Source organism: Globicephala melas, chromosome 15, assembly GCF_963455315.2.
Source record: "Globicephala melas chromosome 15, mGloMel1.2, whole genome shotgun sequence".
NCBI lineage: Eukaryota > Metazoa > Chordata > Mammalia > Artiodactyla > Delphinidae > Globicephala > Globicephala melas.
The window spans coordinates 51,916,154-51,933,442 of record NC_083328.1 but is presented as its reverse complement, the minus strand read 5'-3'; the positions used below and the strand labels follow the sequence as shown (position 1 = coordinate 51,933,442).

The 17,289-nt window shown below is 43.0% G+C and overlaps 1 protein-coding gene across 2 annotated transcripts in view; it reads left to right on the top strand.

Annotated features, from left to right (window-relative positions):
• Positions 1 to 935: 935 nt before the first annotated feature.
• Positions 936 to 17,289, top strand: part of PLCB1 (phospholipase C beta 1) — a 692,666-nt gene continuing 676,312 nt past the window's right edge. Inside the window, exon 1 of one of the 2 annotated variants that reach the window (XM_060284359.2) lies at positions 936 to 1,390. In XM_060284359.2, the coding sequence (XP_060140342.1) occupies positions 1,292 to 1,390 (99 nt within the window). In that variant the 5' untranslated portion in view covers positions 936 to 1,291. The remainder of the gene's footprint in view (positions 1,391 to 17,289) is intronic. The other variant, XM_030872578.3, reaches the window with a different exon arrangement.

Genomic DNA, 17,289 nt, shown 5'->3' with positions numbered 1-17,289 from the left:
GTTTAACTTCATAAAAAACTGTTTTTCCAAGTGGCTTTACCATTTTATACTCTCCAGCAGTGGATGAAATTTCCAGTTGCTCCTCATTTTCTCAACACTGGCATTATCGGTCTTTTAAACTTGATCTATTCTGGTGGGGCTATCTCTTTCTTTGTTTTAAAAGAAATGAGAAATGTTTGTTGAATGAGTACAAACATCCTTACACCTATGTTCCTAAATGAGCAAGTTTCTATCAGTTAGACACCTCTCTCTCGCTCCTCTGTCTCTGTCTGATACACGCGCGCGCGCGCGCACACACACACACACACACACACACACGCAGGAGCCTTCTGTCATCGTGGGAAATAAAAGCATTGTTTCTCTTAGAATGGGCTTGCTTTCTCAGAAACACAACTTAATCGAAGAATGCCCAGGCTTCAAGACCAGCGCGCTGCAAATTCTCAGGGCTGGCAAGGTTCCCCAAAGAGCTCTCACTCCATGCCTCTCAAATGTTCTCTTCTCTACTAATAAATAATAATTGTCTTTTCAAAAAGCTGGTTTGTGGTCAGCGCTGGAGAGCTCCAGCTAGAGGGGAAAGCAGTGGGTCGCTTCTCCGCTCCCTCCGACGGCTCCCTTTCCCCACCCCGTTTGGACCCAAGGACATTTCCAGGCTCGGGCTCACGTTCCCCATCAAACCCCCAGGAACGCCTGGCTCCTGTACACCCCAGCACCCCGCCACCGGGGCACGAGGCATGCTCAGAGGCGCGGCGGCGCAGGCGTTGGCTGCAGTGGAGCCCGGGAGCCGGAAGGTGCCGCTGCGTCCCCGCTTCCCGGCGCCTGACCCAGTGCGCAAAGTTGGGCTGGAAGCCGCCGAGGGAAGGAGGGACTGAGCGAGCGCTGGTGGCGGGGAAGGGGGGCGGGAGGAGGAGGGAGAAGGGGAAGGAGCAGGGCGGGGGGGCGCCGAGCGTGTGTCATTCGCGCTCTCCCTCCATGTCTAGAGGATGTGCTGAATGGTACGCCAGGAGGCGACGGCGGCCGAGGAGCAGTATCCGGCGGCGGCTGGCAGCCCTTCTTGGCGGCTCTTTGCCCTCCGAGGCTCCGCATCCACCGCGGGCGCCCGACCCCGCGTGCCGCCCGATCATGGCCGGGCGCCTCGCCCCCGCGCACCCCGCCTGCTGAGCCGCGCCGGAGGAGGTGCGGAGGCCGGCGCGGGAGCAGAGGCGAGCGCCTCTGGAGCCGGGAAAGGAGCCCGCGCCCTGCGCCCCGTCCCTGCCGCGCTCGCCCGGGCTGCCCGGAGCCCCGATGAGCCCTGATGGCCGGGGCTCAGCCCGGAGTACACGCTCTGCAACTCAAGCCCGTGTGCGTGTCCGACAGCCTCAAGAAGGGCACCAAATTCGTCAAGTGGGATGATGTAAGTCGGGGCGGTTGGCGGGGGTGCCGGTGGGGCGCGGGGCAGGCGCGGGCCTCTTGTGGGGGTGGGGCGAGGGGTGCGTTATGCAATGGGCGCACCCGGGCGGGCGCGGGGGCTTCGGAGCGCTCAGGTCGCCGCCGCCCGGACGGGTGGCCGACAGCGGCGGCTGGGCTCCCGCTCTTGGGTCCTTGGGTTCAGTAGTTGACGTCCTGGCTGGGTCTGGTCAGCGCCCCCTGAGGTCTGAAATCTTTTGGGCCAGTGGAGCCGAAGGGGCCGGCGTTGCCGGTGACGGGTCCTGAGAGTTTGGAAAGTGGGGAGGGTGAAGTTGGGACCCGCAGGAAAGCGCTGCGGTGTGAACAAGTCGCGCCCCTCTCCGCGCGCCGACGCACCCCCTGTTACCTCCTTTGGTCCCTTTCGAGAAGGAACTGCCCGGGAGTCCGAAACTGTTGAATGGTTGCTCAGCGTCTTAGCGCTTTTCTGGGCGCCCACGCGGCAGAGGCAGAGGACACAGCGGTCCAGCCGACAGGTGGTCGGTGATGCCAAACTTTAGCGCCCGGCTCCGCAGAGAAGGGCCCTGAGAAAGGCTGGGGAGGACACACCAGGGGAGGGCTGAAGAGCAGAAGAGGGTAACTGAGGGGTCGATGAGGGCTCGGTGGGCCTGCAGGCCAAGCAGGAGGGCAAGTTTCTGAGAACTGAGCTGGCTGGAGTCTTCAGTTCGAAATAGACTACAGAATAGAATACAAGACATTACCTCAATTTACCTTCATCTTATGCCAGGAGGGGCTGGGCTAAGTCCAGTACTTTACAGGAACCCTGGACCCTAGGACTTCAAGTGAATCCCCCCCGCCACCCCCACCCCCCCCTCGCCACCCCCACCCCTCCTTGCACATTGCCTTCAGACACGTTAATAATCTTGCTGAATACATGGGGATCTTCGGATATTAGTTTATCAATTTTATGGCCTAGATATCATTCAACAGGTTTGACAAGAACAACCCATGGGAATAAACCTGAGCTGCTGGATCTAAGGAAATTTGGGTCCAAATGACTAAGACATCTCTTAAACAGGAGGAATTATAGGAGAATGAGGCATTCTTCTTGCTGAAAAGATTTTCCACCTAGTAAATTATAGCCTGTTATTCTCCAGGGTATTTTTCTTTAATCTTCTTAAGCCATTTTCCAGTGTCTGAAAACAATTTAAATATTCCAGGTAGAGAATCCAGTTACTTAGCTGAGCAGGTCTGTGTCTATATTTTGTCCGTTTGGAAGTGCAAACAGGACTTGGAGGCTGATCCCACAGCTTCCTTGAAAGCTCATACCACTTATTAAATGCTGTAGGCATTCTTTTACTATGGACTTTACACTTTTCTCCTTCTGACCTAGTCTAATGACCGGATGCTTTGTAAATGGATTATTCCAGAATCTAAACAATAAGTTCAGACACAGATGAAATGCTTTGTCTGTCTCAAGGAAAAACAAAGAAAATGCAGTTCAACAACAAGTAAAGCAGTCTTGCCCATCTTGAGATCCTCAGATAGAAAGCTAATATGATGATGGGTTTACTGAGAAAGAGAATGAAGAGCAGAAGGAAGAGAGAGCGAGCGAGCGAGCGAGAGAGAAGGAGACTATGCAGAATAAGAAGGGTATTCCAGGATAAGCTCTGGATTTATTCACAGAGATGATTTGAAACTGCATTTTAAATAATTCTCCAGATGAACCGGTTTGCAAGGCAGAAACAGAGACACAGATGTAGAGAGCAAACGTATGGACACCAAGGGGGGAAAGTGGCGGGGGGTGGTGGTGGTGGGATGAATTGGGAGATTGGGATTGACATATATACACTAATATGTAAAAAATAGATAACTAATATAAATAATAATGAATAAAATAAAATTTAAAAAGTGTTTGAAGAAAAAATAATTCTCTAGAATGTCTTGTTTGGAAGAAAATATGAGTGTCACTTTGAAAATGAAGTTTTTCTGTGGAAACACTTTTTGATACATCCAGGTAGATGACTTTTATTATGTGCATTTATGTCACATATATTTCTTCCTCACCTACTAATGCCAGGCCCTGGATTAGAGCCTGATGTGATGAAGAAATCAGCAAACCCCCTGCTGTTACCGACCTTACATACTAGGTGGAGGAGCCAGAAAATTATCAAGAACACCAATGATATAGAGATTATGAGGGCTGCAGGGAGAGTGATGGAGAGGCTGCTAGTCAAACGCCACCTGCAGAAGGTGAGAAGGGCTCCCTCTGAGCATTGAACAGTGAGTTTCTGGGGCAGTCCGGTAGGAAGGATATGGGCACTAAGGAGAGGGCCAGGGGAATCTCAGATCTTTCATAGGGGAGAAACCAGACTGCACCTAGGAGTCAGGTTATGTGGAATGCAATGGACTATCCTGTAAGTTCCTCGGTTGGCCTTCTTGGTCTCCATGGTGATTTGTGGAGTAAGAGGGACCCAGACCTTCTTAGGATGGTTTTTTCCTCCCCAGGTGTCACCCTTCTACTCTTCCCCGTTCATATTTGTCCTTCTAGTGTCAAGCCAGTTTAGGTTATCTGGCTAATTATATTGCATATTAGTGAGACTGTGTGTTGAAGACACAGAGAGCTAGATCTTGAGTCCAAAGGCGTGGGTGTACCTGCTGATTCTTTTACCAGTCAGCTGTGTGACTTTAGCTTAATCACTTAACCTGTGAATCTTTGCTGCCTCTTGCTCAGACTGTGAGAATGCTGCATTTCCTACCTATTTCATCTAAAAGTTGGCAGTAGCTGATAGGTAAAGCAGCCCTTCTCACACTTGAGCGTGCATCAGAAACATCTGGGGGGATTGGTAAGGTTCAGACTGCTGGGGCCCACCCTCAGTTTCTGATTCAGAAGGTCTGAGATGGAGCCTGGGAATTTGCCTTTCTCATAGGGTCTTGGGTAGCACTGATGCTGCTGGTTGGGGAACCACACTTTGAAACCACTGAGATAAGGTTTGTGAAAAAAAACTTGGAAAGTATGGTAGAGAGCACAATCTTGCTGGCCTGTGTACATTTTCACTGGTTTGTAAGTTTAATTTTATCTATGTGTTTGTATTTTGAGAAATTCTTCCAATTATTACCTTTCTACCTACGTAGGAGGTAGAAAAAACTCGGTGACATAATCGTGGACAATCTTTTTAGGTCTTCTGGGATATTTAGGAAGTGTCTCTGATGCCCAGGCTGACTTAACTCACATTCATGCATTTCTTTTGAATTTCTTAGAGGCAATGAAACATTTTCAGCATTTTCATCTGCTTCTAGTGGGAGTGTTAGACAAGGAAAGGAAGGAGAGAAGCTTCTTGAGAGGCTGTCTAGTCTGACTTCCTGCCTCTGAGCAGGGGAGGCTGCTGTGTTTTTCCTTTTCGCTCTGACTTTGGGAAATACCTGCTGCCCACACCCCCGCCCCAAGGGGGTGCCCCATCTGCTAGTGAGGAAAAGTAAATGCTGGAAATAATTTAAAATATCTAAAATATCTGATCTCACTTAAAAATTGTAAACCCTCTTCTCTGATCTTTAAGCCGAAGGATGGGAAAACTCAAAACAGATTTTCAATAGCCCATTAGAAAGCATAATGGTACCTTTGAAAATGATGAGTTTGGGGCTATTTAGAATTGTGTAGAGATTCTGTCTTGTTCTTTGAGTGGCTAAAGCACCATAATCACCAGTCCTGTTGTCCTGGCCATCATGTAGAATGGGGGATGTCACCCAGAGGGCGCAGTGTCCTGCATAGTCTGTTGGCTACCTACCAATGTCATGGTGAGGCTGTGGATGCTCTAAGGGTGGTAGCCAAAAGCTTTGACATTGGCGTTAACCAATCACAACAGACAGCAGGCGGGCAGTGGAGCTGGAGTGGAGTCCTGGAGACATCCTGTTCCACCAGGGCCAGGCATGAACCATGCTTTTGCCTGATCCTGGGAAGGTCTGCGGGTCCCCAGTGTCTGTGGGAGCATGTGGAAATATTTCCATTTTTGAACAACTAGTAATGGTGTATAGGTATACACTGTCTGAACATCAAGGCCAACCCTTGTCCTCCGGAACTTGGCCAACAGATAAAGGACTGACCTATGGTGGCTATGTGTTTCACCAATGATATGAAAGGATGTACCTTGCTTTTATTGTGCGTTTGTATCTTTGCTTTCATTTTGCATTTGTATACGATCAGTCTCTGGTAGTAGGAGGTGGGTGTACAGGACTGGGGTGTTTGAGAGTGAGTTAACTTTCTCCATCTCAGCTAGGGAGCTTGGGAGATTGTGAGCCTGGCCTCTCTCGTTTCTCTGTGTTGGACAAGATGTGGAGGGAAAGACGAAGGTTTCCCAAACCCTGATTTGCCTCAAACTCCTCATTTTCAAATGTACCATTATGCTTTCTAATGGGCTGTTGAGAATCTGTTTTCTGAGTTTGCCCATCCTTCCTCTTAAAGATCTGTGTCTTTGTTCTACAACCTCTGGGGCATGGAGGGCTTCTCATTTGATTGTTTTCTTTTTCTCCACTCTCACCCTCCAAATTCAGAGCTCACTGTGGGTGAATTGCTTAATGCATCTCAACCTGTTTCCTCATGTGTAATGTAAGGATTGTAGTATCTCCTACTGCACAGAACCACTGTTACCATTAAAGGAGCGAAGGCACATGCATTGCTCTGTGTGGCGCCTGACATACAACACTCAATAAAATAAGTTGTTAAAAGTGATGGTCCCCCAATAATTAGAGGGCCATGAACTTTATCAAGGTGGTCAGTTTGTGTTGGATGACTCTTTTATTCTATAGGTGGGAAGATCCGGACCTTCCTTCCATTCCCTTTAAAGTGTGTTTTGATTTTCATATTTTATGATTTGAAAGGGAAAAAAAGTTTTTTTACCCTTTTAAAAAATATAGATATTTCAGAGAAAATGAATCTATGTAAAAAATGCAGGACTCTTTCTCTTTAAAGGAAGTCAGTTTCCAAAGCATCCAAAAGTTTTACTTCTACTTAATAACCTTAGAGTACACACAACACACACACACACACACACACACACACACACAGAGTAAGTGCACAGGTATGATGCCCAGAAGGAAGAGGAAACAGTTAAAAAAAACTTTTGTAATTTAGCAAGAAAAAATTATATATAGATAGATATATGTAAGTCTCACATCATACATCATGTCTCAGAAGCATAATCTTACATTCAAAGGTCATAATTGCTAGACTGGCTAAGTTGTTTGAGAAGAAGGCTGAGGAAGCTTGGAGGTTTGGATATGCTGAGCGCCCTGTGGATTTGAACAAGTAACTCCCTCACCCCTCTCCACCACTCTGCCCTCCCCACCAAAAAACCCACAGCTAAAACAGGTAATAATAATAAAAAATCATGTTAGTATATTGCACATTTCCCAGAATCCTACACAAAAGCTCAGTTAGAACTTTTGCATTATGTAGAATCTGTAGTTGCGGTTTCCAAAATGATGACAAGGTGACACTGACAAGATTAATGAGGGAGCAGAGGAGAAGGGTTTACAAGGTGGGCAGTCAGCAGCGTTCACTTTGGACAGGTTATAGGGGAAAGAGGGAAGAAACAGCCCTGGTTGGTAGGTGGTGGATCCAAACGCAGCCCCCAGAAGGGCTGGCAGGTGCCCTCTAAAATACTACTTAAATATGTCCAGATGTGTCCCTTTTTCATGTCCAAAGAGCTTTTGTGAATTTCTTATCGACAGTGATTACTGTAATCTAAGTGTAAGAATATCACTTTTCCAAAGTACGTCAATAAAGTTATTTTAAGCTTTTGATCAGAGTGTAACGTTCATGAAGTAAAACACGCAAATCTCGTGTCCAGCTGGGTCAGTTTTCACAAAATGAACACTCACGTGATCCGCACCAGATGGAGAAACAGCATCGCCTGCCCACCAAGCCCCTGAATGCTCCCTTCTGGCCCCGACACCCGCTCTCCTGACTTGCAGCTCCGTAGGTTGGTTTTGCCTGTCTTGGATCTAAGAAAGCTATTTTCTTCTTATTTTCAATGAAAACAAAAGCCTAAAGCATTTTTATTATTGCTTTAGGACCCTCTTCAACAGTAACAAAAATGACTTATCCTGGGTTTAGATGGACCTTGATTAGGTCCTTATCTAGCCTAAGGTAAGGCCTGGGAAGTGAAGCAGGTGTAGTAAATGCCCCAAACGAGAAAGCAGTTGAACGAAACGGTAATAATTGAGCAAGGAAATGTAGTGCCTACAGGCTGTTATTGGCATAGCAGAGCAGACTAGTAGAGTGCTGTTTCTGGAATATAATTTTCTGTAGTAGTTTTTCTCTCGCATCTTGCCTGACTTTGATATTCCCACCTATGGTGCAGTAGGATAATTTACTCTGGCTATTAGCATATCTCTAATCCTTCCCAGGAAAGTTTAGCATATCAGTAAATAGCTTCAAATGATATTTACGTGCAATGACTGTTTAAATGGGACAGGAACATTTTGCTTTTTTACATTGAACTTGTTAAACTGTAGTTAAATGTTTCTTTATCAGAATTGTTTCACAGTATCATGAACAAGGAGTGCCGGCAGAAAATGGAATGAGATTGATTGTGAATTGTCGACTAATGCTGTGGGTCTTCACCTAAATAACAAATATTTTGTAACTGAAGACCTTAGTTTTCCTGTTACTGGAGCTAATGTGAGGTTCAAGCAGCCTTTTCAGACTGTATCATAAATTCCATCTGCCCAGAAAGATTTCATAATGCTCCCCTTCCCCCATCTATTCCATGTCCCATCCCACAGTCAGTGCCAGTGCCCCTGTATATCAGTAAGGAAAGGAACTAGGACATATTTCTGAGATTTACTTGAGATTTTAAAGAAGCTATCGATTTCTGTTAAAAACTAAATGAAATAGCATATAAAGAAGGCTAGATTCTTGAAGAGGTCTTTGGCTTCCCCTTTGATCTCTTTGTGCTCTGATATTTGATTTTATTATTTTCTTCATATGTTAATTTTCAACTTGGGGAAATTTTTATTTTAAGTTTATTCTGAAAAAAATGCTTAGGTATATGCTTAGATATAATTGATATTGACGAAATCTGTATACATTTATCAAGAAACTAAATTATTGTCAGTGGAGAAACATTATTCTATAAAATAAGAAAACATATTTAGTGTTAAAAGAGAATTAAAAGCATCCTACATATGGTTTTCATTTCAAGGACTTTTTTAGTTCACAGTACTTGCTCACTGTTTTGTTTCTTTTCATCACAATGAAGTTTTGTGAACAAGTTTAAGGAAAATGAATTAGTTAACAAAGCACTTTTACCTGAACTAGTCACTGTGGATCTTAATATATAACATTGATACATAGGAGATTAAGAAGTTATTTTGCTGTTAAAAAATCAAACTTTCATTGGAACTTGTTTATGAAGTGGGTAAGGGAAAGTTAATTTGATTCATTTTATAGGAGAGGCCGTATAAGCTGAAAAAGGAAGACCCCAGAGCAAGTCAGCAAGTGGTCCCGTAGATTAAAAAAAAATGAAGGATACTGACAGGGATGCTTTCTCAGGTTTGCTGTTTGGTTGAGTCTCACTTAGTCTCCATCCTCAGCGTCTAATATTCTGGCTGTAAATTCATTCCACCAGTATGAGATGCACTTATATGATATGTGAAGGAGGCCACTTCTCTGCATTCTTTGGTTTGTCTCTACAGATGTGTGGGATGTTGAAGGACGAAGTATGATCTTCTTTAGTCGTTCTTCTGTGTTTGGTTATAAAGAGGCAGTGGCGACAGTGGCTGCTCCCTGTCTCAGATTACTCTTCCTTTGTCTTCAGCTAAGCTGGCTTGTGTTTGACCCTAGCAGTTCCTCCGTTGATTTCTCTCTCACCTTTCTGAATGTGGTGGAGGCAACAGCTGTTCTCAAGGGTCAGTGTATCATGTTCTGGGGTCATTCACAGAGGCTCAACCTGAAGCCTATGTCTCCAGTCCTTCTAGTGATACTGTCAAGTACCTGTAATTAAACTCCTTTATGTTCAAAGTTTCCAGAGAGGTTTTTGTTTTCTTCATTAACCCCTACCCAATACGGCCTTTTATGGTTCTAGGATTCCATGAATTTCAGTTTTAATGTGCAATAACCACCCACACATCCTATGTAATTTTCTCCTTCAATATTACAGTTGAGTAAAATGGAGTTTTGCTATAATGCTGCCTCTCAAGTTCAATACTGAGAGTGAGTCCTAATAACAGGCCCTGATATTTATAAACCACTCTTATTTATTTACAGTCATGCCCCTTCAGTCTTCAAGACCACCTCGAGTGCTAGGAAAAGGCCAGATGTTATTATTCCCATCTTACATAGAAGCACACTGGGGCTTGTGTGTGGTGAGTTGCCCAAGGCACACAACTAGAGCCAAAGTCAGGTTTAAAGCTAGGTCTTCTGGTTAAATTCAGGACCTTTTCCAGTCTACCATGATATCCCCAAACAGTGGTAACAAAAGGCTTTTAATCGAATCTAAATGATTACCAGTTGAAAGAGATTCATTGACTTTTCCAAAGAATCCCCCTGATTTTAGGATTCGTACAAATGAGGCTTAGAACCCTACAAATGCCTTCCTCTTTGCGAGTGTCTTCAAAAACAGCTATTTTTATGATGTGTATACAAAGCCCATTTTTGTTCCACAATGTAGGATGTAGGAACATAGGAAAACTTAATTTCTGCTTTGAGGCACAAAGACCAGGGCACAGTCTAGTCTACAAATGTTCAACATCAGTCAGTCACTGTAAAACATGCTCACGGAAAGATAGTCAGGAATGGTGTTAAAACAAAGGTCATTTTTTTCATTATCTAATAAGTGGCACTTTCGTATCTGGCAAGACTCATTACATGTGCTTTTCCATCTTTTTCTCTTCCAAACATACTTGCAAATGTTGTCTTTTGCTGGATGCCCATTAAGACTGGTCCCATGGCTTCCTATGGGAAATCCTTGATGTTGGAAGATGAAAGATAAAGTGGGCATGAAGGAAGTGTAGAGGATGCCACTTGCACCCAAACGTGAGGCAGAATGGCTTGGAATTCAAGGTGCTGTCAATTGAGAGCCCAGATGTAGATTGCCAGTGCAGGAGGGTGCATGGAAGGAGGTGGTTATGCCTCATCTATACAACAACTGGACCAGGGCTCCTCAAAGACTGTAGCTTTGTGTTATTTATCTTCTTCCCTAGGGCAAAGCATAGGCCTGGCACTGAGTTGGTGCTCAGGGAATCTTTGTGGAATGAAGGAATGATCTGGTGTGTTTCTGGGTCACAGTGGGTTCATGGGAAGGGGGAGTGTGCAGTCATGAGGGAGGGTGGTCATGCTCCCAAGACACCTGCATGACACACTGTGTGTGGCATTGGTTAGAAAGCCCTGCCCTCCATCCTTCCATTCCATCTGACATCTCCCAGAGTCTGAGGGACCCTGTGACCTTCTTAACTTTGGTTTCTCCATGTGAGCTCAAGAAGCAAACTATTTATTGTCAATACAGAGCTGATTGCTGTCATTAGCACGGATTTCCCGTAAGTGCTAAATATGGCTTAAGGTTGAGTGTGTAATCAATTGTGATTCGATATTGGTTGAAAATTGTGATGCTTAATGTATTTACATCTCTTATTCTGAATGTTACAAGTGGCTTCTGTTTTCTGGAAAAGATACACATATACCGATATTTTGCAAGGAAAATTGCCCTTAAAGAAATTCAGAAGTGTTGGGAATGACAGAGCAAAAGACTGACGGGTGTGAAAACATCCTCTCTATCTGGATAATGATTCACAAGGAGAAAAATGGATACGTGAGCTTTATTGCCAAAATGAGAAAAATATTAAAGACATATAGTTTAAAAAATATTATTTATAATAAAAATTCTGCCTACACTATTTCTTCTGTATAGAGGGAATGGAAGTTACTGGGACAATATCATTGACATCCTCCCTTCCCCGCTCCTATTTCAATATACTTGGGCCACCTCTATGGTCCCACCTTCCCTCCTGTCCCTGGGAAAGCTCTATGTCCTGGAGCCCATGCCTCCTGGTTTGTTTGGATTCTGGATTCATAATTATCCTCCCCTTTGACAGTATCTGTGAAAGATTCCCTTATGTTGAGGCTCTTCTAAGAACATAGAAATATGCTTTTTAGTCATACAAATGCCAACATAGAATCCAGCACAATGTCGCCCACCCCACCTTCCTCCTACAGTTACTGCCCTCTTTTCCTCATCCTTCCCTCCACAAGGAACATGCAGCTTCTACCCACCTTCTCCTCTCCTAACATCCCACTCACTCCTTCTCTGCCCTCCAAAGCCTTATTCTGCCTTTGCCATTGCTTTGAAATTTCTCTTGCCACAGCTTCTGGCAACGTGTTGGGTGCTAGCCCAATTGATACTTTTCAGAATCTACCTTGATTCTTTTTCTGCAGTTTCCTTCCATCTACCCATTCAGTGTTCATACTTTAAATTTGTATTGATGCCTCTTATAAGCTGGACATTTTGCTAGTGTTGTGGATTTACAATGGTAAATGATTTGGTTCCTGCCCTCATGGAGTTGGTGCTCTGCTGGGGGAGATAGATGCTCAACAAAGAGAGGTAAATGATGTTACTATAATTGTGAAAAGTACTACGGAAAAAAGTACAAGTGAGTATAAGAAGTTTGGAAGGTTTTCATGGAGAAGTTCTGTTTAAGGAAAGACCTGAGTTATAAGTAGGACTTAAGCCAACATGAGGATGGGGAGTGTATTAGGTCAAACGTACAGGACATGTGGGCATCCCAAGGAGGGAAGGCATATGGGACTTTGAAGGACAGGGAAGAATAAGCAAATGGGGCACTTGGTGGCTCAGATAATGAGGTGGGATGGCAAGGGGTGCATATATGCTACTTAGGCCACTGAAAAATTTTATCATGAAGTCAGTAGGAAGCCATTAAAGCTGTGTTTCTGAACCTCAGTACTATGGACATTTGGGGCCAGACAATTCTTTGTTATGGGGTTTGGCCGGTGCATTGCAGAATGTTTAGCAGCATCCCTGACTATCTACTAGATTCCAGTAACAAAATCCCCAGTGTAACAACCAAAATTGTTTCTGGACATTGTCAACATTTCCCTGGGGTGAAAAACTGACCCTGGTCCAGAACCACTGATTAAAATGTAAACCACTGATTTAAATCTTAACTGATTTTAAAAAGTACTGGGCCCCTGTGTGTGCACGCATGCGCACACACACACGGCCAGTAGGGACATGAAAAGATGTTCAACAACATTAGTCATTAGTCATCAGGGAAATGTATATTAAAACCACAGCCCACCAGACCTCTAGCTTCCTGAAATGATTGGTTTACTCATCTGATGCCCCCACTAAACATTGAGCACCTTGTATGATGGGGGATCTGGACTTTCATTTGAATCCCTAGTATAGGCCTGCAGTATCTTGCATGGTGTTTGAAGGAGCATGCTTCCAACTTTTTGCTGTATTTTGTTAAAAGAGATTTGTATACCTGTCAGTAAAAGGCAACTTTTTAATGGTACTTCTCTCCACTGTTTTGCATCCTCCACCCTGGACCTTCTTCCCTCCTCTGCTTTCCTTTCCTCGGGGAAATTTCAGACTGGACAGGCCCTGGGAAGAAAATCCTCTTCCATGCTGATGCACATAGAACATTTACTTCACTGATCTTAATCTCACAATCCATCATCCAAGACTGCCTTTAGTGTGTGTGTGTGTGTGTGTGTGTGTGTGTGTGTATGTGTGTGTGTGTGTGTTTCATAGTCAGGGCTGCATCGCTGACGTTTGTTGGCATCACATCTGATTTTCTGGTACACTTGGAATTTTTTTTCCTTACATAGCTGTTTGTGTATGTGTTTGCCGTCTTTGGCTCTGCTGCTTTCTGAGGCAAGTCTTGGGCAATCCCTGTGGAGCATGGCTGGTTTTTTTCCCTTGTTGACTCTGTAACATTGATTAGTTGAGAAGTGCACATCTCTAGCCATGTGTGTTTTCTGTTTAACAACATGAGGACACGAAATCACTGTGGAGTCAGAATTGTGGTCAGTCTAGGCCAGTAGACTTTCTGACAGTGGCACCAACGTGTGGGCTGTGGGTCTGTGGGTCTGTGAGCCGGTCCTCGACATTAGCCTTAATGGGTTATAGCTTGTATCAGTTTTATAGGGTGTCCATAACAAAGTAGCACAGACTGAGAGTCTTAAACAACAAAAATGTGTTTTCTCACAGTTTTGGAGGCCGCAGGTCTGAAATCAAGGTGTTAGTGGAGTTGGTTCCTTCTGAAGACCCTGATCTGTTCCAGGCCTCTCTCCATAGCTTGTAGGTGGCTGGCCTCCCTGTGTTGTCACATCATCTTCCTTCTGTATGTGTCTGTGTCCAGATTTCTTCTTTTTATAAGGACACCAATCCTATTGAATTAGGGCCCACCCTTAATGACCTCCTTTTAATTTAATCGCCTATGTAAACATTGTTAACCATATAGGGTTGCAGTTTGAAGCACTGGGTGGGACTTGAACATACGGATTTTGGGGTGGGGCACAATTTAGCTCATTACTAACCTGAACCCGGTAAAGTAGAACTCAGAGGGCAGCAACGTATTGGCTCTATTCAAATACTTGAAGAATTGATACTTAGAGAAGCAACTAGATTTATTTTGTATAATTGGGTTGGCTGAAAAGTTCATTTGGAAAAACCCAAATGAACATTTTGGCCAACCCAATAATTAGGTGTTAAAACTAAATGGTAGCTGCATATATGGAAAAAAATCCCCAAATTTTCTAGCTGGCATTATCTGACCAAGTTTGCTTTGTGAAAAAGATTTCCCTGTTAAGGAGAAAACTTATTTTCTCATGAAGATTTAGAGCTCCACTGCCCAGTAGAAATATAAAATGAGCCACACTGGAAATTTAAAATTTTTTAGTAGCCACATTAATAAAGTAAAAAAAAAAAAAAAAAACAGGTGGAATTAATTTTTTTTTTTTTTGCGATACGTGGGCCTCTCACTGTTGTGGCCTCTCCCGTTGCGGAGCACAGGCTCCGGACGCGCAGGCTCAGCGGCCATGGCTCACGGGCCCAGCCGCTCCGCGGCACGTGGGATCTTCCCGGACCAGGGCACGAACCCGTGTTCCCTGCATCGGCAGGCGGACTCTCAACCACTGCAACACCAGGGAAGCCCCTGGAATTAATTTTAACAATATAGTTTGTTTAACCCGATATATTTATTTACATATGTAATTAATATAAACAATTATTCATGAACTACTTTACATTCTTGTTTTCATTGTCAGTCTTTCAAATCTTATAGCACATCTTAGCCAACTCGCCACATTTCAAGCGCTCCGTGGTCTCGGGTGAGCCCATATTCAGTAGTGCAGGGGGACAGCGTTGCCATCTCAGTTGGGGCCAGATCATCTCCAAACAAATGAAAAATGGTTCTTGAGGGACAAAAAGTCTTCTTATTCTTTACTTTTTATTTTATATAAAGCACAGAATACATACAGCATATAAATAGATATACAGAATATCTGTGATATTAACATTTCATGGAAGATGATTAGGAAAACAAATGTCGAAAAAAGCCCTAATTTAGCAGATCAGTAATGAAACTGTTGAGTGACCTTGGTGTAGAGTCTGCCCTTGAGGCTTAATTCCAGTGCTTCCCTTACTAGCTTAGCTAGGTTTCCTTGGACCTAGTTATTTAAGCTAAGCCTTAGTCTATTTATATGTAAAATCGGGATAAGTGTCTACCTCTTAAAATATTATAAATATCAAAGGAGAAATTCCATTTCGAGTTCATATTGCAGTGATTGGCTCAGACCAAACATTTAGGATGTGTCTATTATTATTTGGTCAGGGAGTTCTGTAAAGAATATTCTGGTATTGGGAGGGAGTTTGGACTGTTTTGTCATTTCCTCCCAGTTTCTTTAGGACATTTTGTTTATTTATTTATTATTAAAGTATAGTTGCCTTATTATTATTAGTTTTGGGTGTACAGCATATTGATTCAATATTTTTATAGGTTATACTCCAGGGTATATAATTTGTTTTATAGTGATTCATTTATTTTCACATTTCATCTTTTTTTTGAGATGTAATTATCATATAACATTGCATTAGTATATGTTATTGATTTATATCAGCACATTGATGCACAAATCATAATAAAGAAGTTATAGGACTTTGTAATTTTAATATTGATTGCAGTGACTCTTTTTCTTACTGAAATATCTCTCATTCTTTTGGATGTTGAGGTTTTAAAAAGTCCCTTTACTTTGTTCCTTGACTGTCCTTTATTTAACCTAAAATCTTTTTGGAGATTCATGTAAATTGTAGAACAGCAGCTTCTTATATCATTATATTAGTCTTCATTTTTGATAAGATGGGATGAGAGTAAAATGGTTTCTGTCAACGAAAGAGGGGTAAATAGAGATTTACTGTACATTATCCACAATTACTAACTTAAAACAGGTATGTTTATTAGTGTTCTTCTTTTCAAGGTAGATGTTTATTGGAAAAAATACCTTATAACTTTAAATAAGCAAATTAAAGTTGAATTCCTAGTTAGAAGCCATGTACTTAGAAGACACAGGGATGTCTACATTTCAAGCTCACTGGTGCTCCTGGGCATTTACATCATTGTATTCCTGATTCAAAGCCTCACCCATTGTAGGCCTGTGTCAGTGGATCTGAGTCTGGTTCCTGGACCAGTAGCAGCAGCATCACTGAAAATTAAGTAGAAATGCAGATTCTCAGACTCTATTCCAGATCTCCTAAGTGAGAAGCTCCAGAGAAAGGGCTCAGTAGTCTGCATTTTAACCAGTACTCCTTGTAAATCTGATGCACCCAAAAGTTTGAAAACCACCTTCTTATGGAATACACATCTTGCGGATATTGATGGAGGGAGAAAGAATAAAACATAGACCATCTGAGAGTTACCTCCATTATTCTGCAGTAAAATGCTGCAGTTGCCTTGGAAATGAAGGATGGCTGTATATTTCAAACTTCAAACTACAGCATATATTCTGACAATTAAGAATACTTGAGATCTGGGTTGAGCAGGGGGAGAATATTGGCACTTGCAGCTATGTGAGAGGTGTGAAAAAAGGAGGTGGAGTTGAAAATGGATATTCATGTATTTCTGGGTCAAACCCTGCCTTGCATGGCAAGAATGCCAAGTTCCAGCTGATCTTGGAATGTCAAAGGTGATTATGGAGGAAGCAGGCAGGGAGCCGCGATAAATGATCATTTAGTAGAGGAACTGTGGCCGGAAGAGTGGGTCAAGAAAATACTGAACAAAGGAGCTTTAATTTTGAAGGAGGAAAAGGAATAAGCTAGAAAAAGCAGTATCCGAAACAACGAGGCAGCCTAACACAATGTTCCAACATATAAATTTGAGCTGTTTTGCTCTGCTAACTTTAAATATTTTATTGTCTGGGATCCTTGCAGTGAATTGTCACTAAGATTTTGATTAGAATCTTATCAGGTACTCTTGTCAGACACTCTGATTAGAAAAGGAACTGATGTGAAAATGGTAAGTTACACCTACAGGTTAATTCCAAATTTACCTGGAAATTGGGATGTGTGTTCTGTGAAGCCTATTGGAAACTTTTATTTCACCCAACTCTGGAAGAGTAGGTGATGAAACAGAACTGAAAATATTGCTATGATTTACTGGAAATATTACTCTGAACTTCTATGCATGTAATCTCATAGGAGAAGCTTCAGATATTTTAAAAATTATTCTTCCATTATAATATCAAATTTGTTTCCAAGTGTCTTTTTTTTTTTAACATTTAAAAGTAATTTTGGAATTTAAAAATTCCAGCTGAAGCTCTATGTAACAGCACAAGCCTTGTAAAAGATATTTTCAGACTGCATGTTAAGAATGAATCTTAAGACTATCAGGATAAAA